Source organism: Ambystoma mexicanum, chromosome 3q, assembly GCF_040938575.1.
Source record: "Ambystoma mexicanum isolate Mex_15411 chromosome 3q, UKY_AmexF1_1, whole genome shotgun sequence".
In the NCBI taxonomy this organism is placed as follows: Eukaryota; Metazoa; Chordata; class Amphibia; order Caudata; family Ambystomatidae; genus Ambystoma; species Ambystoma mexicanum.
The window spans coordinates 799,280,525-799,307,272 of record NC_090926.1 but is presented as its reverse complement, the minus strand read 5'-3'; the positions used below and the strand labels follow the sequence as shown (position 1 = coordinate 799,307,272).

General features: G+C 47.8%; 1 protein-coding gene across 1 annotated transcript in view; it reads right to left on the bottom strand.

Moving 5' to 3' along the window:
• The window catches only part of MYCBPAP (MYCBP associated protein), a 1,263,051-nt gene that overhangs the window by 1,164,880 nt on the left and 71,423 nt on the right, over positions 1-26,748 (bottom strand). Inside the window, exon 2 of the mRNA XM_069654887.1 lies at positions 11,899-12,029. Within this exon, the coding sequence (XP_069510988.1) occupies positions 11,899-12,029 (131 nt within the window). The remainder of the gene's footprint in view (positions 1-11,898; positions 12,030-26,748) is intronic.

The following is a 26,748-nucleotide window of genomic DNA, read 5'->3' as shown; positions in this document are numbered from 1 at the left end:
TTTTTTATATCGAAATTGGTTATTCCGTCGGGGCCTGCCGCTCTGGATCCATTGAGATGTATTATTTTCCCTTTGATTGTGTTCAGGTCCAGAGGGATTTCCCACCGGTCCCCAGAGCTGGAGGCCTTGCTCTCTTTTTTTTTCTCTTTGACTCCATACAGCTTTTCAAAGTGGGATAGCCATGTTTTTTCACCAATTGAATTTTGCAGTGCCTGGTTCACTACTTTAGAATTACCCTTAATCAGTGACCAGAAGTCACGTGCCTTGTGGCCAGTGATGGCACGCAGCATATTCTCCGCGTCAGTTTGAAATCTGTTTGCTTTTGTTGACTTCAACCAGGTTTTGTAGGTTTTTGCTGCCTTAATAGCTTCAGCCTTCTTACTTAGCGATGTTGTTTTTGCGGCCTCCCGTTGCAATTTTCTGACCCCCTTTCTTCGTGCAACTAGTTGTTCATTGTAAGTATGGAGGGGGACCTTGTTTTCTTGCTTCAACGCACCTTTTTTTCGATGGTACACTGTCAGGAGGGGCGAGTATTCGATCCGTCTTTCCGGGCATAAATTGGCCACCAGCGATCGTGCCTTGTATTGGGTGGTTATGTTGGCAATGGCTACTTCTGACAATCTCAGCCTTATCCCGCTCTGATGTACTTCTAGGTTCTGAGCGTCGTAAACCGCCTCTCTTTTCCGTGAATACCACGAGAAGGCGAGCAAGTTATGGTCGCTATGTCGCGTCCTGGTAATTTTAAAGGTTCGGAGCAATGGCAATAGGCTTCTCGAAACCTGTATGTAGTCTATAGTTGCCGCTTGATCCTTTCTCTCCCAAGTTGGGATGGCTTTGAGCTTCTTCTCAGCCTTTTCCTTAAGGATGTGCATCTCTCTTGCATTTAGAAGGTTGTGCCACATGTTATTTCTACTTTGGGGCCCTTTGGAGTGGAAAGTTAGATCAGTATTCAGGTCTCCGGTGATGATCACGTCGCTGGAAGTAGATGTTATCAGGAAGTCGTCTATTAGAGTCTCGATTTGAGCGAGGAAATAGTCGTTGGTCACTCGCTTTGGGTTCCAGTAGACGTTGATCAGTAGAATCTCTGCGTTTTGATTCAGCTCCGAAGGACCTTCCTTCTTTTCCCACTCCAAGAGCGTCGCCAGAATGAATTCTGAGGCCAATAGTATCCTTGACAATGATAAGCCAGAGCCTACTCTTATGGCAGTGATTAGGCCAGATCTCGGTCTGCCCCTCTCGCTTCTTTGAGCCGGCGAATGTGCCATTTGGAAACCGTCTAAAGTGGGTGGCTCAATTAGCCAAGTTTCCTGCAGGCATAGGGCGTCAAAACTCCCAAAGTTAACGTCTGATGTGACAGTTAAGTGAGCAAAACCTCTGGTATTCCACGATCCTAGTTTCAACGATGCTTCTGAGGGTTCCATTGGAGCCCATGCCTCCCTGAGGGAATCGCCGGAAGGCCCCTCTGGTGGCTACTGCCTTCTGATTTGGGATTTCTGGAAGTGCCTGCTGTAGATTGTTCCCTCTGCAGCAGGGTCAATTTTTCCCGATAAGCTTCTGCCATGTTTCGTTGTCTCATCTGTTTTGTCAATTCGTTGGAAGATTCTATGAGTTACATTACAAGTTGGGTGTGCTGCCGGTGAGTGATCCCTCTCCGAGTTCACTCTCTTGTTCGCGTCCCGTCGAGTGCTCAGAATATTAGATTTGCGCCGGATCCGGTTTTCCACGTATTTACTGGGAACTTGTTCCCCGGTAGGAATCTTGTACTGCAGAGAGCATCGATCAGTATCCTGTTGTCTAGATCGGTGATAAGACCACTCATGCGGGGGCACAGACGGTGTTTTGCCCTCCCTCGCATTTGACAGATCGAAGCCAAGATTGTACAGTTTGTCTCTTGCTTTCCAGATTTGTTCTTGAATATGATTCGATCCTATGTGTAGGAACGAGCTATCCTTTCTTCCGTTAGGATTCGGTTCCAGGATTTTTATGTCTTTTGTAACATCAATATGAGACAACCGGCTCTCCTGAAACAGCTTGAATAGGGCTTTACGGTTCAGTGTCCAGTTATCCTGTCTATCATGTCTTCTTTGCAAATTGAAAGTTCTTGTCGTCATATTCCTTTGTCTAGGCGGAGGAGAGTGATTCGAACGGGTGGCTACGTCAACCCGCCGGCCAGGTGAACCCAGCGGGGCGTGAGCCCTGGTTCTATCCTGGTGTTTGGGTTTGTCAATTGATGGGCTCCTATCCTTTTTTCTGTCATGTTGGACCCACGGGTTCTTCTCCTCTGGAGAGCGCGATCTTTGTTGAGAGTCTCTGCGGTGGACTTCTCCTTGATTTCTCCCCTGAAGCCCCTTACCCCACAATTGTCCCCGATTCCTACTTGCTCTTTTTTGTGGTAAAGTAGTTTTTTCCCACACTCTCGGCGAGGTCGAGGGAGAATCAAGAAGCAGAGCCTTTGCTTTCGGTTCCTCTGCTTCTCTATTTTCGCGACTTTCCGGTTTTTTTCTTTTTTGATTCAGCGCTTGCGGAATTTCTGATTCTGAGTCCTCGACCGTGTAGGTACTCATGTTCATTAGGTCAAGTGAGTTCCAAGTATCATCTAGCGACCTCTCTGGACTCCGTGAGGCCTTCTGCGTCTTATCCGAGAGTTTTAGTTTGAAGACTTGGCGATTTTGTATTGGTGGGGTAGGTTTCTCTTGGTTACTTTGATCTCTGCTCTCTGTTTTGTCTTTTTGTGCGGGCTGTTGTGGGGGCTTATATTTCGAAGCCTTCTTGCCCTTACAGACCGGATCACTTTGGCCTTTGTGTTGGAATATTTCAAAGGTAGACGGGATTTTCATTTTGGAGAAGTCTATTGGTTTCGCGACTGATTGGATCGCTGCGCTTTCTGGGAGGGCAAATGCAACTGATCCATTTTTCCTTCCTGGTTTACCAGTCGTTTCATTCAAAGACTGGCCCCCCTTTGAGCGGAGTTCCGTCTGTGTTGCACTTTTCGCCAAAGGAAGTGGTGTGTCAGTGGGCCGAGTGCCTACCTCTATCTCCCGGCCTGGCTCGAGACCTTGATTCCTCTCGGGGGCTTCTCTCGAGCAAGGCCGCTCGATCAATTGTATCCCCTGCGCGTTTTCTGTCCTGTTTCCAGAGCACGGGTGGTCGGTTGGTAGCTGGTCCACTACCAGGGGTTTGCTCCCCCCACTCGCACTTCTCATATCGTCGCCTTTGTGCTGTTGAGAGGCTGTGATGAACCCCTCTAGGAAATTCAGTTTGGTGTGCATGTGTGCGATCAGAGTAGTTTGGTCTTTTAAAGTATCGCTGATGGCTTCGTATAATTTCCCAAATGGTGCCAGCGCGATAGTGACTGTAGCTAGAATGGACATCAAGTCCTCTTTTTGCGCGGGAGTTTCAGACACTTGGCTAGGAGGAGGTTCGCCTTGATGACTGAGGGGCGTCGGAGACCCCCGTTCCTTGGGGTGGCTCGGGTTTACCTCGTATGGAGGGTCCACCCCACTAATGTACGGTTCCAAGCTACACTCCAAAGATCGGGGAAAACAGGGGACGGATTTATTGGGCAGAACAGGGGGGCCATTAACCCGAGTCAGGAGCGGGTATGGCTCTCCCGCAAGTGTTCCTGACAGCCCCAATCCCTCTGCTTGTTTGTTAATAGAGTGCGGGGTGCCAGTAATCGAAGTGGCTCTTCCCAAGGTCCCCCTTCCAGCATCTAACTCGGTGTGCGGCTGAGTTGCCAACGTCGTCTTGTCCAACAGATCACGAGTTCCAGCACCATTAACCGGTTGTGGTTTGTCCCTCCCCGTTACAGCTTCTGATCCCGTGTGTATTAAATTTGGACTCTGACTCACTTGAGCGGTTAAGTGTGGAGCTCTGTTAACCGCTTTCTCTAAGGATGTGGTCATCTTCACAGGGAAGTTCATGGTTGAGGGGAGTATGGCTCTATCTTCAACTAAGGCCAAAAGCTCTGCATCTGATACATCTTGGTATCCTTCACCCTCCGTTCGTGTCTTTTTCCCAAAAAACTCTTTCAGCGTTGACATACAGTGAGGGATAAGATGTTTTTTACCCCTTCCCTGTCCTCTTTTGTACGGGGGTTTGGCCCTCACCGTTCTGCGAGAGGACATCTTTTGTGAGCCTCCCGAAAGTTTCGTCAGGTTGCCCGGAATCTCATTGGCGTTTGCTGTTACCTCGACCACACCGGGTAAGGGTGGGGAGGATGTACTGGGTAGAGATGAATGTTTTTTCACTGGGCTTGAGCTGGGCGTCGGGATTCCCGACTGAGGGCGGGGAGCAGGGGGTTGGGTTCCCTTCTCTTCCAGGGCAGTCCACGCAATCTCCAACCCCCGATGTTCGTCCCTTCCCTCATCGTCCCTTCCCTCCTCGCCAGCAAGTTCGAACAGCAATTGGGGAGGGGAGGATGGAGCGACTAGTCCCGGGGGTGTTCTTAAATCCTCCACTGCCACAGCTCCCTCTGTGTTGTGTATCATAATCACTACTGACTCCCCCGGGAGTGAGGGCGGGGTTGGGTCTGACCGGGGTAGGTTCCTGCCGCCCTTGTGCGTTGCTTGCTCCGCGAGGGAGTCCGAAAAGCAGAACGCAGACTGGCACCCCCCCCCCTCCGTGTTCTGTGTAGGGATCGTGGGCGGCTCGGACGTAGCCTCTTGCGCTTCCTCCCTAAGCAATGGGAGCAGCTCCGGGTTTGATGGACTTCCCCTCCCTGTTTCTGGACCTTGGGCCTCTATGTTGGATAGAGGAGAGGGGAGTATGTGGGTAGACGCGGGGCTCGTCGTTATTAAGATGGTTTCTTGGGGGGTAGTTTGGTCCTGTTCTGTAGTCGGCACTATCAGTGATGGTGTGCCCTCCAAGCCCAGGGATTCAATCGGGAGAAACATGAAGTCACTTACTTCGTTGAGCTCCGCTGGGCGATTTGTATTTGCCTGAATCATTTTGCTCGCGTGTTTAATGCGGGAGATCCGTTGAAGCCTCTGAGTAGCCAACTGCTCCAACTGCTCCACGCTTTCCGGCGAGGTTACGTGGTCCTTGTTGTGGGACGGTGGCTGGCGAGGTTTGCCGCTTCTTAGCAGGCGCTTGTCCTGGTCTTCCCAACCAGGTTTCCGCTTTACGGGATCGTCCGGGGCCGCCATCCGCTGGGCCTGAGGAGCTGTAGCTCTTTATGTAAGAAGTCTCGGAGTTGGATCAGCACGCGGTCACGCGGGCCCGCGGACTGCTGACTGCCCTTGTCAGTCCCTTCGCGGTCCGCTTCGCGGAGGACTGAGGGTATGTAGAGTGGAGGGCTCGGGTCACGCCTCTGAGCACACGCCTCCACTGATGAAGCTGAAAAAAATACTCGAACTCCAGCACAGCGTGCTGGTACTGCTGACTGCCCTTGTCAGTCCCTTTTTTATGACGCAGTCTTAATTTATCCGTGGGCAGTCCCACACCTTCTCGCTGCCTGCCGAATACCAAACACTCGGCACACTCCGATACGCCTCCGCTTAACCTGATGTTTTGTAGGCGGGCTGCAAGCACTTGAGATTAGGTGTAGAAGAAATAGGACTCTCCTCAGGATTTCTCGTAACGCTGTGCTCTGGTTCAACAGTAGAATGTGGGAAGATCAGTTGCTTGCCTAATTTGGTGAACTTTCATGTACAAAATCAAATGTTACAATGGAAAAAGGATTTCTCATTTTCCTATGTAAAGTGTCATGTATTAACTATAAGTAGTTAAGGTTACTGCTTATGGTGATAAAGTCACATTAGTTAACGCCCCCTTTGGGTCTTGGGCAGGCGCTATAGAGTACGGATGCTCACGTGGTTTAAAATGCTACATTGAGGTGGCATATGGGGAGATTGCAGAGCAACCCAAAAATCATCTCTGACCCTCAGGTATGGATAGGGATGACTGGCCCTGCGTTATCCCATTCACTTGTTGCCCATTTGACACATCTATTTTCCAAGGGGGTAAACACTCTTATGGGCCTTGACCTTCCCGAGACCGAGTGGGCATAACTGAGAGGTCATGTGCATGTATCAGGTAGGAAGAAGACTGTTTCCAACCTCCAGTAGACCACCTATTCTTAGTTAGGACTTCCATGATAGACCCTCAGCCACTCCCCAAGACCCACCAACCCTTAGCAAGGAGCTCACCTCCTTATGATCATAACTAGAAATAATGTCACTCCAATATGGACCCAAACCGGTCCCTGCACCAGCTTGAGAAACAATTGTCGGTCCTGTCCATGAGCACAGCCTTTTTTTTGTGGCTTGTTGACTGCAGTGCAGATTAACAATTATGCTCGCCTTCCCGTGAGTGCTTCCAGACAATCCCAAATTGAGCAAGGAGATACTGCATGGGACAGCATAGCCGCATTCCGCTATTACTGTGCAGTCTAACTTGAAAATGGCGGTTGAGCATTTTAAGCCCTACAATCAGCCCTACAGATAAGGGGTGTATCGTCTACCTTTACTCCTAAAAATAGGCAAATACATCCCAAAATTTAAAATAGGCAGTCAAAATACTCCCAACAAAAAAAGGAAACAGACATCTAGGACCTTGTGCCTCTGCTTTCAATCACACAGCTCGATGGATATGTTCGGACCAGTAGTGCACATAGTAGCACAGGAAGAACTGTTATAACTGCCTGATTGGAAGAAGTAAACATGTATGAATAAGAAGGTGCAAAGAAATAATTATAACAACATATTTTTCCGTTTGCAAGTTAAAACATTTTTACTTGCTAATAAAATACTTCCATTGGGAACTGAACAGATATTTTTATTCTCTAAAAAATAATTTTACTCCCAACTTTAAAAAATAGGGAGTACAATACTCCCACTTCAAAATCTGATCTGGAGAACTGCCTACAACGCTGCATTCCCTACAAGACAACAAACTTAATTGTCAATAACGGGATAAGGATCATAAACATAAGGAGAGCTTCACAAAATGCCAGAAAACAACTTGGGGTGAAACAAGAAATCAGGTAAATAGCCAATTACAATAGTTAGCGGATGGACAGGGCAACCGAGAGCACAATAAAAACACCCAAGAACCTGGAGGGAGGGTAGCTGATGGGGCAACCAAACAGCGAGTCGAGAGAGGCAAGAAGGAGGCAAAAAGGCAGAGCCCGCTGTGGGCTATATCTCCGTTAATGGGGGAGATCAGACCAGAAGTCAAGCCTAAGAGCTTGCTGAGGACTGTATTGCAGACAATGGGGACGACCAGACGTAGCCATCTAAAGTTTTGCATTGAACCGTGTATCAGGTCCTGTGATGAACCAAGCTCTGAGAGAGACCTGTTTAGGTGGGTCAGAACAACAGTCAAAACATTTTAGACCTAAAAGACTGGCCCATAAGGGTAACTCCCTCTTCCCCCAGCTACAGATTGAGAATACGGATGGCCGACTTGTACCCTAAGCAAAGGGGGGTAAATAATTGCTGATAGGAGATTGTCAAGATGCCTACTGGGTGCTATAGCCATAAGGCAGCAGTCAAGAAGCTATTAAATGCTATCTGCCCGAGGCTGTGAGTTCAAGCCAAGATTCAGGCTGGGTGCTATATCCAGAGACTTTTTATTGATAAGGGCACCCTGCACAAGAGCAGTAGTCACATAGCCTGGGCCACTACAAACATTAAAACAATCCACTTTTACAGTCTTAGTATAGTATCCTGAAGTGGCTTCTGGGTCTGGCTGCCCAGTGGCAACTTTGCTCAGTGGGTCCATGGACTAGTGGCCACTATGCCTAGGGCATGGCTTTAAGCTTTGTCATGGGTCCCACCAAGCCATCTGAGGTTGCAACTGGCCAAGCCCAGTGAACACATTTCTCCCACTGTGGGTGTGCAAGAACCTGGTCATGGAAGCAGGGCATTGCCATGTGCCACTCTGAATAGGGTATGGAGTTTGGCCATGCCCAGGGACTCGCCAAGCCACCCGCCTCAAGGTTTCTCTTCACCATAGTCCTCGTGAAGCTCTGCCAATTCTGGCTTTCTCTGGATTCCAATTTCCGCCCCATCCTGCCAACAAGCAGTCCCTCTTTGGGCCTTCTACTTTTTTTTAAACGCGTGCGGGTGCAGTCACATGATGATAAGGATGTTAGGAAAATACTCTTCCCCCAAGATGTTTCACGCCCTTAGAGGGATCTTCACACATGTCAGATTGGGACGACATGCTTATTGCATTTCATTATTTTGACATATTTTGCATCTCAAGTGGCTGTGAGAACAACACAGGAAAAGCTACAATTCTGTGCCGGATTCTTAATAAAATCTTTGATTTTAAGCTCCAGGGGAAGAAGGGGACAATGGGAGGACATTTTGTGTACTGGGGGTTACCTATTAGAGGTCTACGTTCAGGATACCCAAATAATGGAAGTCCACAGGGAAAAATAAAGCCGGTCCAGGGCACTCAGGGAGTTATGATCTTGCAAACAATGTTTGGGGGTCGACATGTATCGGAAATATTGACATACATATGGACAAATCTGGAGCCTCAGATGAACATAATGTGGAGATCTAGGCAACCTTATTCCAAACCTTTCTGAGGTGGGGTGAGGGCTTCACGGAGGTCCCCAGGAATAAACCATTGACTACATTGCAAGCAGAACTGTGGTGTAGCAATATCGGAGATACCCTCTTGTATAGGCCTTTATTGTAATGTTGATGCCTGTGGTCAAACCTTGCCAGAGGGTTTTACAAGGAGGCGCCAGAACTCATCTGGGCCTAGATGAGATGTGGAGCTGACCAAAGAAGTGAATAATATTTGACCTTGCTACCATTAAGGAGCATTACCAGGAGTAGGGCACTGGAAGAATATTTGTCAAAATAATGAAATGTAAAGTGGCCTTATATAGCTCTCTTCTGCCAATAATTACAGCTATAGAACAAATTGAACCTATTCTGAGCATAAAAGCCCAGGCTTGCAGGAAGCATCTCTCGCAGTTATTGAAGAGTTATGAAAAAGAAACCTTGTTGCCCATTTCAAACTGTTCCAAGTGCACATGGCTATGCATGGGTGCCATGGATGAGTGGGGTAGTTGTCCTTGTGGCATATTATTTTATTTTTTTTACTTATAAATGGTACATGTGGCTGGTGCGGGTGGACTGCAATCAATTCAATCTGTTCGATGGATCATTTGGGTAAAGATTATTTTCGGTTCATAGTTTTCCGTCCCACATGGATCCTGTACCCTGCAGTAGCGAATACCACGTGATTTACCACTTTTTGCAAGAACGGTATTGAAATTCAGCAGGTGAAACTGAATCTGAGAGCGCAATACTGCGAAGAAAACTTGCCTTCAAGCTCTCTCAACTCAAGTGGAGCAGGCTGTCCGTATGAAACCACAACCTTAAATACAAGCCAATTAACACATAAAACACACTAATACACAGCCGACATAACATACATTCACATACAACAAACAACCCAAGCACTGGGCCTAACCTTTACGATTACACAAGCCAGTGCGCTCAACCACAACCTTAAATACAAGTCAATTTACACATAAAACAAACACACTCCCAACATAACATACTGGTCCGATAGCACAGCGAGTAGAGCGCTCGCTTTGACATCTGTGCAGAGCCTGCTGACGCAGGTTTGATTCCCACCAGGGCCAAACTCAGCCTTTCATCCTTTTGAGGTCGATAAATGAGCACAACACACCGTGGGCTCAGATGCCCGAGGGTTTGTAGCGCTATAAAAATGCTAAATTATTATACATTCACATACAACAAACAACCCAGGCATTAGGCCTCACCTTTACGGATACAACAAGCCAGTGCAAGCAATCAACCCATCTGCAACCCAACACACACAGATGCCAGTTTCTCCTGCGTCTGGACAGATCCTATCCCTCTATCTTCACTAGGCAACCCTGTCTGCTTTCTTGCAGAGCCACGTGAGCGCATCGAGACTGGCCCTAGGTGGTGGCAGTGCGCAGTATTAAGTCAACATAACATCTCAAATTCCTGCGCCTTTCAGATGGAAAATGTCTATGCTCCAATAGGACAAGATCCTGTACTCTGACAGGACTTTGAAAACCTGAAGCTGCTGAAAAATCTCAATGAATAGTGGGAGGGAAATTATACAACATCCTTGGAGTCACCTCGTCAGCAGTGCATGACCCATTTCAGAACACTGCAGGCCTACATAACATCAAAATATAGTGCACGCCCTTGGTGCTGCGAGGTCCTTGGCGGATGTGTGGATTGAGCAGGCGTTCACTTTCCTTTTCGTGCCACACACCTGGCACTCAGAAATTAAAGGTAACCTCCCTTGCCTAATCTGGCCACAATTGACGGACAGCATTTTACAGGGGAAAATTTCACTGTATTTTACCACAGTAGGCTTAGATGGGTTGAGGGGTGTGGATGGTAAAACAGGTATTGGGCAGTAGGGGGACAAGTTGTAAACAGAGGTATGCAGCTGGCCCCCCATAGAAAAAAGCAGAACAAAATGTTGATTGATGTCCCAGGCGGCTAGATAGGGGTGATCCCAAATTAACTACCTGGATATGATATGATATGGCATTTATAACGTGCTTATACACAAGTGGTTCAAGGCGCGAGGAGGCAAGGGAGTGGGAACAGAGGGAAGACAGACAACGATCCTACTAGGCCAGGTGTCATTCAGATCGCGCAAGTGCAAGGGACGGGGAGGGAGGAGAAGTGCGGGGGAGAAAGCCGAGAGGACAGTGCAGTACATGGGATCAGAAAATAAATAAACAATAAGTAAAAGTACGGCCAGCAGGTGGCAAGTGCAAGGGTAAGTGCATACATCAGGCGTCAGTGCTGGTAGTGGGACTGTAGGGATACAGAAAACAGTCCCCCAAGTGCAGGGTTTGCCAGGAAGGCAGTGCAGTAGTGCGACTGGCAGGGAGGGGGACCTGGGCCCGAGATCACAGGGTGGCCAGGTAACCAGTGCAGTTTCAGTGTCAGCCAGGAAGTCAGCAGGGGAGAGGAGGAGAAAAAGCAGAAGCAAAGAGAAAGGTGTTGAGGTGCTTCCGGAACCGAAGATGATTCTCCTCAAGTTTCAAGGGGGCAGTGAGGCTGTTCCAGAGGGCGGCTCCAGCCGAGAAAAGAGATCTACCACCAACTCGTTGCTTGGAGAAGCGACTGACCCTGAGGGAGTTCGACGCAGAAGAGCTATGAGCTCGAGAAGGAAGGTATTTAGGAAGAAAGAGTTGAAGGTATTGAGCCCCCAGACCCCAAAAGGCTTTGTGGACAATGCAGAGGGTTTTGAACTTAATCCTCGCGGCTACTGGGAGCCAGTGCAGCGATTTCAGTCCTGGAGAGATACGATCCCTGGGCTTGAGGCCAAGGACAAGTGTTGCAATCCTGTTCTGGATAAGTTGCAAAGGGCGGAGAGTGGAAGCAGGCAGATTTAGAAAGAGGCTGTTACAATACTCCAGCCTGGAGAGAACCAGAGCTCTGGAGACAGTGAGCTTCTGGGGGAAGGAGAGGAAAGGAAGAATACCTCTGAGGAGTTGCAGCTGGTAGTGCGACTTCTTAGAGACAACCTTGTGTCATTGCAACAGGTTAAGGACCAGGGGATACAACCAATTTATCAATGTATCTGTTTTACTGGCGAGCAACCCACCTGTGAATGAATTGGGCACAGGTGATTCAACGAGGGATGGCACAATCTATCCCTTGTGTCGGCAATTAAGAAGGTAAGCATGTATCCTTGCTACTTTCCTCGTAGATTGATATCTGGGAAAATGCCAGCCCTCTAGGATAAGGATTAGGAGTGAACAATTAGTAGCCATAAAGCAGTAATTGACCATTTCAAATTATCAAAGTGAATATCTAAACACACCTTTAGTGGCTCTGCTTCAAAATATGAAGGAAAGCAGAACAACATGGAATGTCATTTCAGGACAGGGGTAAAAACACTTACTTTCTCTAAATCTTCGGCTCGGATGGCTAAAGCCTGGATGTCTTCTCCACTCAGGATAGGGTTGATGGGGGGCTCAAGTTCCTCCTGCACTGGCGGAGTCAGCTGCTCTGTAATCTTGGATCGTTTCTTTTCTGAAACATAAAGAGATCAGAGCTCTAACTTCCCTCCTGCCAACCAAGAACCATAACCTCCAGGAGCCATCATGGGCTAGAGAGATAAAGAGAAGGACAAACTCAAATTTAAGCGGTGCGTGCTAGGACCCACATAATCAGAAAAACACATGTATTTTTACTATAACCCCAATCTGGTTATATGGGCCTCATTACAAGTTTGGTGGTATTTCAGTGGTAACCGGTACTAACACATTTGGCAGAATTACAGCTGGCAGTAATTCCACCGATGTTGCCGTTTTTATGGCGGGAAGGTGGTGGATTTGCATCCAGCTCTTAGCTGGAGGTGAATCCTCCACCTCTCTGTTAAACTCGGATTTGGGCGGTGTGGTAAAGCAGCAGTAATGAAATTACTGCCACATTACTGCCGATTTCCCCACACCGCCTACTTGTAATGAGGCAGTTTGACTACAGTTCCCAGAATTCACTGTTTGAGGCTTCCGTCTCTCTCGTAGAGGAATGCTTTGGTCCTTTGACTACATTTGCATCTGAGTAGAAGAAAAATGACAACATACTGATGCTGCATGTTGCCATTTTTCTTCTACTCCTATGCAAATGTCTGTATTCCACTTGGCCTTGTTCTCACTGTCTGCTCGGCTTGGATGCTCAGTGCTTTTATCTGGGCTGCCTTCCTGTATCGCTGGCTCTGGCCACGTCTCCTCCACCCCTACAGGGTCGGACTGGGGCATACAATTGTCTCTGAAAAAGTGGCCCAAAGTTGCAAATGGCAATTCATTCCTTTTGTGACAGACTGTTTGAGTAGCACCCAAGGGGGAATATTTTGATAAAGTGTGATACAAATGGTGCAATTTAAAGAATATGTATTCAGCAGCAATGGTCATAACTACTAGCCGCATAGTGAAGTAACTCCTCAAACTGGCCCCACTGGCCAAAAAAGTGGCCCACTTTGACCCAAAACACTGGCCCACACTAGCATTGTGTGTTTTTGGTTCGGGCATTGCCCTATTGGCCAATCCGAGCCTGCTTAACAATCCGAACTATTCAACATCTAGCCTGTGGTGAAGCTTCTGCAGCCAAGCGCGAAAGCATCTGGGAGCTGTCTGCTGGAAAGTGTGTGTGCTGCCGCTCTGCCCTGCCCTGCATCCCCCCGTGTCATGCTGCAGGTCCTACCTGTTGCTGTGTGCTGCTCGGCTTGGACACTGTGCTGACTCCGGTGCAGCTCTGCACTTTCATCTGCCGCTACCTTCCTGTATGGCTATCTGTGTCCAACTGGGGGCCGGGACTATTTTAAATCTGCATTCTGTCGCTCTTCCTACACCGTCTCTCTGCCATCCCAATCGTCCTCTTTTCTCTACGTTTGAATATCAATATACTTAGTTTCTCAAACCAGATCCTTAGCTTTTCTTCTGATATGCCACCCACCAGACCCACCTACCTTCTTCTGTGCGGATCTTGATTCTCTTCTGTCCTCTCTCCTCTCCTTTAATGCCCCTCCATTCCTTCTTGGCGACTTTAATCTGCACCTCGCGTTATCACGCCTCTATTTCTCTCCTATCCCTTCTAGATTCCCATTACCCATCACCTGCCCTAGTCTCTGGTTCTGCCAGGATCTCAATTTCTCCTCTGTCTCATGTTTGACTTCTGTGACTGCCATCCCATTCACTCCTCGGACCATGCTCTTCTTTCTTTCTCTCTTATTCCTTCTCTTGTTTCTCTCTCCGCTTCTGCTTCTTTTCGGTTCTTTCTTTTGTCACCTCCTATTTAGCTTCGATGCCTTGGGTTTTATTTCTGTTATAACTACTTATCTCCCTTCATTTCCTGAGCTCGGTTCTCCGATTCTGCTTTCTCTTTTTTCATCTGCTATTCCTGTCTCTCTTGACACCCTTTTGCCTGCCTCTCCTTTTACTCATTCTCGTAAACCTCCCCAACCCTGTTTATCCCCATCACTTTGCTCTTGGTGAAGCTCTCTTCGCAACGCTGAGCATCATTGGCGGCAGTTACCTTCTCCTGCCAACTCTGCCACTCTCTCTTCTCTCCATACTATCCAAGGCTCAAGTCGAGGGTACGCGTGGGGGCTACAGAGTCCACCCACTTTTTTTCCAGTGGATGGGCTCAGTCCCCCCCCCCAGCTAAAATGAAAAACATTGAATGGTGTATTTGAATGTATGAATTAAAGCCTACTGCAGGGTTCGAACCGTAATCGTCAGGTTTGCAGGGACACTTCACCGCTGCACTATATATATATTCACTAAAAAAAAAACTTTGTTAAGGGGACATTATGGTTAAGTTGCACTACTAAAAACCTGTGAAATTCACTACAAAAAACTTTATAACCGTGACATTATGGTTCAAGGTACAACCGAAAAACCCCTGCAATTCGCCAGTTATGGTAGGCTAAGCAACCATACCACCCCGTCCCACTGTGCACTGCTAACACTAACACCCAGGACATGAAAGATGGCATCACAAATGTCATTGATGACATCACTGATGATATCACATGTGTAGCAAAACAGAAAGGTGATGGCTGGAAGGTTTTGAATTAATCATAACCACGGGCAACGGTGGTCTGGAGGGTTGCCCAGAGCATTGCCAGTGGTTAAGATTAAGTCTAAACCTTCCAGCCATCACCTCTTTGTTTTTGCTATGCCACCCCGAGTGGGACGGGTATGCCCAGACGTGGGTCCCGTGCCTGCTGGGCCTAGAGACCCAAGCTACTCCTCACTGATGAGCCCCAACAAGGGCGAAACATGTTTGGGGATGCTTGTGGTCTCGTGCAGAAGGGATGTGGCCTAGCAGTTCGGGCTGGACTGCCCCTTTTGGGGTGGGGCCAAGCCTGATTTGCATATGGTCTTTCCCTTCTGTAATGGCTTGGCAGGCGAAGAACGGTGGTCTGGAGGGTTGCCCAGAGCATTGCCAGTGGTTAAGATTAAGTCTAAACCTTCCAGCCATCACCTCTTTGTTTTTGCTATGTCACCCCGAGTGGGACGGGTATGCCCAGACGTGGGTCCCGTGCCTGCTGGGCCTAGAGACCCAAGCTACTCCTCACTGATGAGCCCCAACAAGGGCGAAACATGTTTGGGGATGCTTGTGGTCTCGTGCAGAAGGGATGTGGCCTAGCAGTTCGGGCTGGACTGCCCCTTTTGGGGTGGGGCCAAGCCTGATTTGCATATGGTCTTTCCCTTCTGTAATGGCTTGGCAGGCGAAGAACGGTGGTCTGGAGGGTTGCCCAGAGCATTGCCAGTGGTTAAGATTAAGTCTAAACCTTCCAGCCATCACCTCTTTGTTTTTGCTATGTCACCCCGAGTGGGACGGGTATGCCCAGACGTGGGTCCCGTGCCTGCTGGGCCTAGAGACCCAAGCTACTCCTCACTGATGAGCCCCAACAAGGGCGAAACATGTTTGGGGATGCTTGTGGTCTCGTGCAGAAGGGATGTGGCCTAGCAGTTCGGGCTGGACTGCCCCTTTTGGGGTGGGGCCAAGCCTGATTTGCATATGGTCTTTCCCTTCTGTAATGGCTTGGCAGGCGAAGAAGGGTGGTCTGGAGGGTTGCCCAGAGCATTGCCAGTGGTTAAGATTAAGTCTAAACCTTTCAGCCATCACCTCTTTGTTTTTGCTATGTCACCCCGAGTGGGACGGGTATGCCCAGACGTGGGTCCCGTGCCTGCTGGGCCTAGAGACCCAAGCTACTCCTCACTGATGAGCCCCAACAAGGGCGAAACATGTTTGGGGATGCTTGTGGTCTCGTGCAGAAGGGATGTGGCCTAGCAGTTCGGGCTGGACTGCCCCTTTTGGGGTGGGGCCAAGCCTGATTTGCATATGGTCTTTCCCTTCTGTAATGGCTTGGCAGGCGAAGAACGGTGGTCTGGAGGGTTGCCCAGAGCATTGCCAGTGGTTAAGATTAAGTCTAAACCTTCCAGCCATCACCTCTTTGTTTTTGCTATGTCACCCCGAGTGGGACGGGTATGCCCAGACGTGGGTCCCGTGCCTGCTGGGCCTAGAGACCCAAGCTACTCCTCACTGATGAGCCCCAACAAGGGCGAAACATGTTTGGGGATGCTTGTGGTCTCGTGCAGAAGGGATGTGGCCTAGCAGTTCGGGCTGGACTGCCCCTTTTGGGGTGGGGCCAAGCCTGATTTGCATATGGTCTTTCCCTTCTGTAATGGCTTGGCAGGCGAAGAACGGTGGTCTGGAGGGTTGCCCAGAGCATTGCCAGTGGTTAAGATTAAGTCTAAACCTTCCAGCCATCACCTCTTTGTTTTTGCTATGTCACCCCGAGTGGGACGGGTATGCCCAGACGTGGGTCCCGTGCCTGCTGGGCCTAGAGACCCAAGCTACTCCTCACTGATGAGCCCCAACAAGGGCGAAACATGTTTGGGGATGCTTGTGGTCTCGTGCAGAAGGGATGTGGCCTAGCAGTTCGGGCTGGACTGCCCCTTTTGGGGTGGGGCCAAGCCTGATTTGCATATGGTCTTTCCCTTCTGTAATGGCTTGGCAGGCGAAGAACGGTGGTCTGGAGGGTTGCCCAGAGCATTGCCAGTGGTTAAGATTAAGTCTAAACCTTCCAGCCATCACCTCTTTGTTTTTGCTATGTCACCCCGAGTGGGACGGGTATGCCCAGACGTGGGTCCCGTGCCTGCTGGGCCTAGAGACCCAAGCTACTCCTCACTGATGAGCCCCAACAAGGGCGAAACATGTTTGGGGATGCTTGTGGTCTCGTGCAGAAGGGATGTGGCCTAGCAGTTCGGGCTGGACTGCCCCTTTTGGGGTGGGGCCAAGCCTGATTTGCATATGGTCTTTCCCTTCTGTAATGGCTTGGCAGGCGAAGAACGGTGGTCTGGAGGGTTGCCCAGAGCATTGCCAGTGGTTAAGATTAAGTCTAAACCTTCCAGCCATCACCTCTTTGTTTTTGCGATATCACATGTGTAGCCACCCGTAAACAAAGTAAATATTCCATTAAGAGCGACCTTACACAGTGTAAATAAATTTAAACATTAAACAAAAAAAATTGCATACACACCATGTACTTCATATTTCTTAGTAAAATACATAGCTGCATTAATCTTTGCCATTAATAGTCTAGATTTACAAAGCAGTAACGTGTGCTACTAAAAAGTGGGATTACTGGTTATAATCCGGCGCGGCTTTGACGGGTCGGATTACAAAACAAAATCCTTTTTCAAGATGGCCACCATAGAAAGGAAAGGCGGTTGTTTCATACATAGCCCCTCTTCGGTTTCCATGGTAGCCTGCAAAAAGCACAAGTATGTGACGTGACGCAGAACCTGTAAATAAACATACAGCGACGTACAACGTAGTAACTTACATTTGAAATAATAGACTGGATTATAAAAGAAAACGTTAACATTTTAGAGTTCGTAATTAGGTTTATTTAACAAGAAACTGTCATAGACCATCGGAGTAATCCCATTTTGGGATTGATAACAATGGTTCTAAGGGAATCATTGCAAATGTTAAAGATGAGGCACACGTTGGTCTTTTCCCATACAAAAATTATGCGTTCTTGTTTAAAACAGCCGCTTTCTTTCCACAGTGATTTCCAAGAAGGCGCCATGACCTTCGGCCTACAGCACCATAAATGATGTGATGTTGCTACGAATATCGAGGTCAGCGTACAGGCGTAGCGGGCCTGGGCTGTCATCCTACATAATTGTGATGGACAGGCAACCGCTCAGGAGCAGTTGTATTTGCCGTCCAAAAAAGCCGTCACTCGGCATCTGGAAACCATGGCACGGGCAGTACAGCAAGATGTACCTGGGCAGAAAACGTAACAGAAAATACGTGTCAATAACCAACCTTTAGCAAAAAAGTGCAAAAAAGACACGAAGTATGTGCAAAGTAATACACAAATGTAAGTGGTCAAACATGACATTTTAGTGAAATGTTACTATTGACCATGTGTAAATATAGTAACAGGCTACAAACGCTGAGATTCTGCATGCCCCGTAAGGTAAAAAAACAAAATGGCAACTACACAGGAAGACGATGAATGAGTTATGAAGGCAAAATGAATGAACAGATAAAATAAAATTGATTTCAAACAAGACCAAAAGAATGTGCAAAGTGATACACAAAGCTATGTGGGCAAACATAACGTTTCAAACAAGAAATATTAATGGTGAGAAAGGGTGAGTGTATGTCACGACCCTCGCCCCAAAGCCCCTCTGGCAAACCCATTGGCCAGGTGGAGTCAGGACTCGGGCCTCTAGAGCCTGGCATCCTCTTCAAAAGCCCTCATGGGGCCAGGCTCATACACCATGAACAACAATGTGCTTGGGAACTACTTTATTGTATTGTCAGCCAACATGGAGGCATCCACATAGCTTGGTTCCCTAAGAACCAAGCTATGCGGTTTAGTGTTTTGGGTGTGGCAGGCCTGGAACTACTTTCCCTGGAACTACTTTACCTGGGCTATATAAACCACACCCTGACTGCAGAACATGCTTCGTGCTACTTTGCAGCTTGCAACGTGACGCTCACCATGTCCAGCTATTCCCGCGAACCTCGGAGAAGCAGAACCTGCACGGAGACAAAAGGAACATCATTAGCAGCAGCATCTCACCTGCAGTATTCATCTTTAAACACTCGCAGCTACTAAGAACAGCTTCCTCGAATCTGCACGCCTCCCGGACAGAATGACCTGAAAGAGGAAGATAGAGGCAACATTAAAGAAAGCTGTAGAGACATTTAGAAATTACGAACTGCTCAAAAAGGCTTACCTGGCTGGTCGCCCCTCGGCTGGCACCACTCCGGACATTCCACTCGCGCTGAACACCACCACGACCTACAAGGAAGGAAAACACAGGTTAGCAAAGGCAAGGCTTCACAGCGCTGCGCATAGCGCTTACTTACCGCATCATAGCGCTCTTAATGCGCCATCATTTACCAACAGGGCTCAACCAAGCCAGTTCGCCGCGCTGAAGCTGCGCATAGCTAAGGGAGAAAAAAAGAGACATTTTAAACAAAGAAAGGCATGCAGGATAACAACAAAACTAAAGAACAGCAATAAGACCTACCTGAACAATATCAAACGGGCTGGCGTCAGTGAAGTAACTGGACCGCACTTGCCCATGAAAGACAACGCGCCCCTGCAAAGAAGGCAGGACAGAGAGCACGCCTAATTCTACCACAAGGCAGAACCTTCCCCGCAGACCACATCAGGGCAAAGCTGAGAAGCATACCAGCGAGTAACTCGGCTGGGTGGCGTCCCTGTGGATACCAGGTGAGCGTAACAGAACACGAAGCCTACCATAACAAATCCACCTGGGCGCCATGGAGACATCAGAAATGGACCAATTGGCCCAATTACTAGGAGAGCTTCGTGCTGAGGTTCATTCTGCCCGACAAGAGACTAATGCCCTCCGGAGAGACCTAATAGTAACCAAAGAATGCACTGAAGAGATTAGCAGGCAATACTTGCAATCACAGGCAGGACAGACGCCTCTACCTGGAAGCAATCCAACGATGCAAAACCCCGCCATACCACCCACTCCGGTACAGATCACGTTACCTGGAACAGTGCCCCTGGCACCACCAGAAATGTTCTCAGGCAACCCACAGAAGTATGCGGCATTCATCAATCAGTGCCGCCTTCATTTTCTTTGTAGGCCTGGTGCATTTTCAAACTACCAAGCTCGGGTAGCTTTTGTCTTATCATACCTGAGTGGTAGTGCAGCAGATTGGTCGGTGCCGTTGGTAACCCATGACGATCCTCTATTACATGACTTGGGGGGTTCCAGAGAGAAATGGAAAAACTTTTTGCTCGCCATACCCAGGATCAAGCAGTAGACAATGAACTCTTGTCCCTCCGACAGGGGAATCAGGACTTGTTAACATACATTGTTACCTTCAACAGACTGGTTGCCAAAGCTAGGTGGCCAGAAAACAAAAGAACCATGTTATTCCATCGAGGCTTACGAAGCGAATTAAAGGACATCTTAGCCCAGGTGGTTGATCCACCCAGAGACTGTGCAGAATTCATAAATCTGGTCGTGCAGCTAGACCACCGGTTGCAGGACCGAAAGGCAGACCGGTCTAAGAGGGACCCTCGGACCGTGTACATTCGACAAAGGGAAAACACACCCCTTGTACCTGAAAATGCAGTAGAACCCATGCAGATTGGAGCGATACGGCCTCCATTAACAAAACAAGAGCGGAACAAAAGAAGACAACAACAGCTTTGTTTGTATTGTGGGAATCCAGGACATTTCCTCAAGGACTGTCCAGCAAAACCCCCAAGAACAACAGTCTGGGCCACAGAGAAGGATGAAGCTAAGGAATCGGGAAACTACCAAGCTCGACAAACGTAGAGGTCAGTTTGTCGAGTGAGAAGAAAGAGTTGCTGACCTCGTACTTTGCAATACCAGTGATCTTAATTAACCACCAACAGTCATCAAGAATGCATGCCGTTGAAGCATACATCGATAGCGGAGCAGTTGTTAATTATATTGATCAAGAACTAGAAGCAGATATGGGGCTTCCTTTGTGTTCTAAGTCAACTATGGACAAGGTAATCACCATGGATGGGACAGAAATTGCTTCCGGACCAGTAACCCAGTGCACAGCCAGGGTTACTCATCAAGGCACCTAAGTTCAGGCTAATACTAGGGATGCCATGGTTGGTTGCTCACAACCCTTTGATAGACTGGCGGGCACGAAAATTAACCTTCCCCGGTGACTGCTCCCCTGCCTGCTATTACCAAGAGGAGAAACCCGACGTCTGTATCCCCATGACTCCCGGAGCGACAGTATCAACCCTGGGAGCAACTAATACCTTGCCAAGTGAATACCATGATTTCCAGGATGTTTTCCGAAAGGACCAAGCCAATACATTGCCGCCGTACAGGCCCTATGACTGTCAGATCGACCTTGTTCCTGGTGCAGAAATCCCTTGCGGCAGGATCTACGCTCTCACAGAACCAGAAAACCTTCATTTGAAATCCTATTTAGACCAGTACCTTGCAAACGGATGTATCCGTCCTTCAAAGTCCTCCACAGCCAGTCCTTTGTTCTTCGTACCAAAAAAGGAAGGAGACTTGAGAACCTGTATTGACTACCGCGCATTGAACAAGATCACCGTGAAGAACCGCTACCCCTTGCCACTTATTCCTGAGATGCTAGATCAAGTTAAAGATGCCCAGATTTATACCAAATTGGACCTTCGAGGAGCGTACCACCTGGTCCGAGTCAGAAAAGGAGATGAATGGAAAACCGCCTTCCGTACTAACTACAGCGTGTTTGAATATCAAGTCATGCCCTTCGGGTTATGCAACGCTCCTGCGGCATTCCAATATTTCATGAATGATGTCTTAAGGGAGTTAATTGATGTGTGCGCCTTAGTGTACATAGACAACATCTTAGTATACTCAGCCTCGGAGCAAGATCATGTCAGGCACGTTCGTTCAGTGCTCACCAAGCTCCGTCAACATCGCTTGTTTGCAAAGCTTGAAACATGCTTTTTTCACATCACCGAAGTGGAATTTCTTGGTTTTAGCCTTACTTCAGGAGGCATCAGAATGGACGTGCACAAGGTAGATGCCATTCGGAAAATAACCTTCACCGACGTCTCTGAAAGGGGTACAAAGCATGCTGGGCTTTGCAAACTTCTACCGCCGATTCATCCCAGACTTCGCTCAGGTTGTGCACCCAATCACAGTACTATTACGAAAAAACAATAAAAAGTTTGCTTGGACCGAAGAAGCAGAAGAAGCCTTTCATGAACTTAAACTAAGGTTTACCTCCACTCCAATCCTGCAACATCCTGGTCCAGACCTCCCTTATGCTGTTGAAACTGATGCGTCCAGTCTCGCAATGTGGGCTGTCCTTTCACAGAGAGACCCGGAAACAGGCCAGCTACATCCTGTGGCCTTCTGGTCGAAAAAGTTCTCACCTCCAGAGATTAATTATGCCATCACGGACAAGGAACTCCTGGCTATCAAATCCACCTTTAAAGCCTGGAGGCACTACCCTCTGGGGGCCAGACACACCATTACAGTCATCACAGACCACCAAAACCTGCAATATCTCAAAACATCCAATGTCCAGTCCTCGCGCCAATTACGGTGGGCCCTTTTCTTCGCAGAATATGATTATGTAATCACATTTCGACAAGGAGTCAGAAACGGAAAGGCGGATGCCTTATCTCGCATAGGCATAGATGAAATAGTATGTACAACTCCAGACCCAGTACCTATTATACCTGAAGACAAACTCTTGGGTATCACTACAGCCTTAACACAAGCAGAACTACTAAAAGAAATCCAACGGACAATGAATCCCGATGCCTACCTTGCATGGCAAACTCAAGGAGAACAATATACCATCAAGGACCACCTACCCTTTTTTAGGGATCGCCTATAATGTACCCAAGAAGGAATTACAACAGCATATTATTTCAAACTATCACGATTCACTGATCGAAGGGCATCCTGGGATCGCCAAAACCCTAGCTAAGGTGAAAGAGAACTTTTGGTGGCCTACCTGGCGTGAGGACATCATTCAGTATATTCAGTCCTGCGGTGTCTGCGCACAAAATAAATCACAGAAACAAAAACCATCTGGTCTCCTAAAACCATTGGACATTCCTCCAGTTCCATGGCACACTCTTTCCCTTGACTTCATCAGTAATCTACCTCCAAGCCAAGGGTTCAACACCATCCTTGTATTGTGGGCTTATTCTCGAAGATGGCCCATTTTATTCCTCTCAAAGGCCCCCCAGACACAGCCACTTTAGCAAAAGTGTTCCTGGAGGGCGTGGTTAAGCTACATGGCTTCCCTTTGGTTCTGGTCTCTGATTGATGCAGCCAGTTTGTTTCAGACTTCTGGAGAAAATGCTGGGCAATGGCGCAGATCGACGTTCGGCTACCTACCAGTCACCATCACCAAACGGACGGCAAACCGAGAGAACCAATCAGACACTCGAGCAATATTTACGGTGCATGCTGCACCACGAACAAAGGAATTGGAAAGACCTACTATGGATAGCCGAATATGCATATAACAATTCTTTGCATTCAAGCACGGGACAAACGCCCTTCTATACCCTTCATGGCAGACATCCACGTACCTCTGAACTAGACCTTCCAGCCAGCTTGGAAATGCCAGCGGTAAAGACTCTACACACAACCATTACTCAGGCTTTCAAAAGGGCAAAGGAACACCTTATTCATGCCAAAGAAAAACAAAAGAGATTCACCGATCAACACCTGAAAAAGGCCCCTGATTATCAAGTAGGAGACAAAGTTTGGTTAGCTGCTAAATTCGTACACATCAAGGGAACCCGGACCTTTCAACCCAGATTCTTAGGACCCTATACCATTAAGGCAATTATCAATCCAGCAGCCGTGAAACTGCATTTACCACCTAATCTACACATCCACCCGGTATTCCATGTGTCCCTCCTGAAACCAATGCAACCCGGCACACGGATTGGGACACTACCTAAGCCTATACTTGTTGACGGAGAACCAGAATTCAAAGTCAAAGATATCTTGGACTCTAAATACTCTAGGACCAAGCTATATTATCTCGTCGATTGGAAAGGATTTGGACCACAAGATAGATCCTGAGAGTCCAGTGAGAATATCCATGCACCACGTCTAATCAGGAAATTCCATCTGAACTTCCCAACCAAACCTGGGCCAGACAGAAGGAACACCATGGGAGGGGCCTTAGGGGGGAGTGCTGTCGCCCAAAACCCCCTCTGGAAAACCCATTGGCCAGGTGGAGTCAGGACTCGGGCCTCTAGAGCCTGGCATCCTCTTCAAAAGCCCTCATGGGGCCAGTCCTGGCGCCTATGGCGCCAGGCTCATACACCATGAACAACAATGTTCTTGGGAACTACTTTATTGTATTGTCAGCCAACATGAAGGCATCCAAATAGCTTGGTTCCCTAAGAACCAAGCTATGCGGTCTAGTGTTTTGGGTGTGGCAGGCCTGGAACTACTTTCCCTGGAACTACTTTACCTGGGCTATATAAACCACACCCTGACTGCAGAACATGCTTCGTGCTACTTTGCAGCTTGCAACGTGACGCTCACCGTGTCAAGCTATTTCCCTCGAACCTCGGAGAAACAGAACCTGCAAGGAGACAAAAGGAACATCATTAGCAGCAGCATCTTACCTGCAGTCTTCATCTTTAAACACTCGAAGCTACTGAGAACAGCTTCCTTGAATCTGCACACCTCCCAGACAGAACAACCTGAAAGAGGAAGATAGAGGCAACATTAAAGGAAGCTGTAGAGAAATTTACAAATTACGAACTGCTCAAAAGGCTTACCTGGCTGGTCGCCTCTCGGCTGGAACCACTCCGGACATTCCACTCACGCTGAAGAACACCGCAACCTACAAGGAAGGAAAACACAGGTTAGCAAAGGCAAGACTTTGCAGCTCTGCGCATAGCGCTTATTGACTGCATCATAGCGCTCTTAATGCGCCATCATTTACTAGCGGGGCTCAACCAAGCCAGTTCGCCGCGCTGAAGCTCTGCATACCTAAGGGAGAAAAAAGAGACATTTTAAACAAAGAAAGGCATGCAGGATAGCAACAAAACTAAAGAACAGCAATAAGACCTACCTGAACAATATCAAACGGGCCGGCGTCCTTGAAGTAACTGTGCCGCACTCGCCCATGAAAGACAACGCGCCCCTGCAAAGAAGGCAGGACAGAGAGCACGCCTAATTCTACCACAAGGCAGAACCTTCCCCGCAGACCACATCAGGGCAAAGCTGAGAAGCATACCAGCAAGTAACCGGCTGGGTGGCGTCCCTGTGGATACCAGGTGAGCGTAACAGTGTAGTCATACCCTGCACTCTCCATTATTGGAGGAAAAATATAACAGTGCAGAAAGACAATACTTCAGTTATATTGGCACAAGTAGAGTTTCGGTAATTTAAAAATAAAATGCGGCTCGGTGTAGAGTGATGAAAAGTAAACTTACATAATATGTACTGCCTCCATTCTTTTTCGCCCAGTCAGACACCAACATATTCGCACCGAAGAATCTTCGTGGACTGATATTGCATGTGCCTTACAAACGTTTTTAAAACCTAACCTTATCAATTGCTATTTTTTTCGAACCTTTCATTCCTTGAATTGCTTCTAAAGTTTCCCTTTCGCTCAAGGTCAAAAAACAATTGCCCCTTGTACATTCACTCGGATGCGTGGGCCTATTGAGCGTGCAACCAAAAAAGCAACTCATGTGAACTTCATTCAGAAGGCAAATACATTTTTACTTTGCAATAACATATTGAAATTCAATTATGAGAACCGCTACTCCCATACACCTCCAGAATTGCTGTTTCCAGCAAACAGTGCAGATGGCGGGCTTACTTTTCAAAACTTAGCACGCCAATCTGACGGCAATATTATTCCAAAAACTTTGTAACCCAGACGCACTAATTGGTAGCGGTACAGTGAGCACCAACTTCCATTTAACCGTATGGCTTTGGTGACAAGAAAACTCCACTTTTTCAGTTTGTGCTGCCACATCCCATCCCAGCCTCCTTAAATGTCACCTTCTGAAATCGTATTTCATAACTGTGACAAGTGCAATGCTGTCTTGTTTTGTATGTGTTACTGGCGATCTCCGCGTACACCAAAACATGAATAAAAGATGACGGGGGCACCGAAGAAAGCTGACGTACTTCACGCTGTTCCACAACCAATCAGGGAAAGCGCCACATGTCTGCGGACACAAATTTATCCCCCATTCAGTCCAAGGTGAAAAGAGACGTTTTGGGAACCCCCGCTTATAACTTTCCCCCCCCTGGACCAAACATCAACAAACTTTGCAAAAAAAAAATCGGAGTGGCCCATATACTTTTTTTGCAAAGTTTGGTGAGAATTCGTCCAGGGGGAGCGGAGTTATAGGCTGCCCAAAAAGTGCTCTTCCTATGGAAACAGCAACTTAACCATAACTACACAGCCACTACACAGTGGCTTTGTAATATATATATATATATATATATATATAAAAATATCCTAATGATAAATATTGGTTCTTAGAGTTTAAAACATGCACAACTATTAACGTTTTCAAAAACACTATTAGAAGAAAATATCCTCTTTTGGTTTTGTGTGCGTGTTGATTTTGTCAAAGGCAAATGCCATTCGTCCTGTGCAATTTGGGTGGTTATGCAAAGCCAATTGAAGTGTGCATAGTTCACCTTGATATGCTAATTTCTGGTGACATCGCATTCCATTGCGTTTGTTGATGAGACCCCCACTTTAATTTGTAGGACTTGACCCCTGACCCGCTTCTCTGCCAAACAACAATACTAACCAGATCTTCTCCATTCCCTTTCCTTTCGGCGTGGCGCCTTTTTCTGACTCATACTTTTCTCCTCCTTCTGCCTTCTCCTGACCCTGCCTTAACCTCATCTTTATCTGCCTCTGAACTAGCCTCCTATTTTTCTTCCAAAGTCACTCTCTTGTGCTCTTCAGTTGTCTCACATTCCCCCTCCCCATCTCCTTCCGCTCCCCCATCTCTCTCTCTATCATCTTGTCTTCTTCCTCTGTCTGATGCTGATATTTCTACTTTTCTGGTACATGCCCATCCCTTTGCCGCTCTTACCGATCCCCTCCCTCACCTTTAATTCCTAAGGTCCCCCACTCCTCCTTCCCTACATTACTTTTTAATGCTTCCCTTAACTTTCGTCTTTCCTGCATCCTTCAAGCATGCTGAGATTCTCCCCATTCT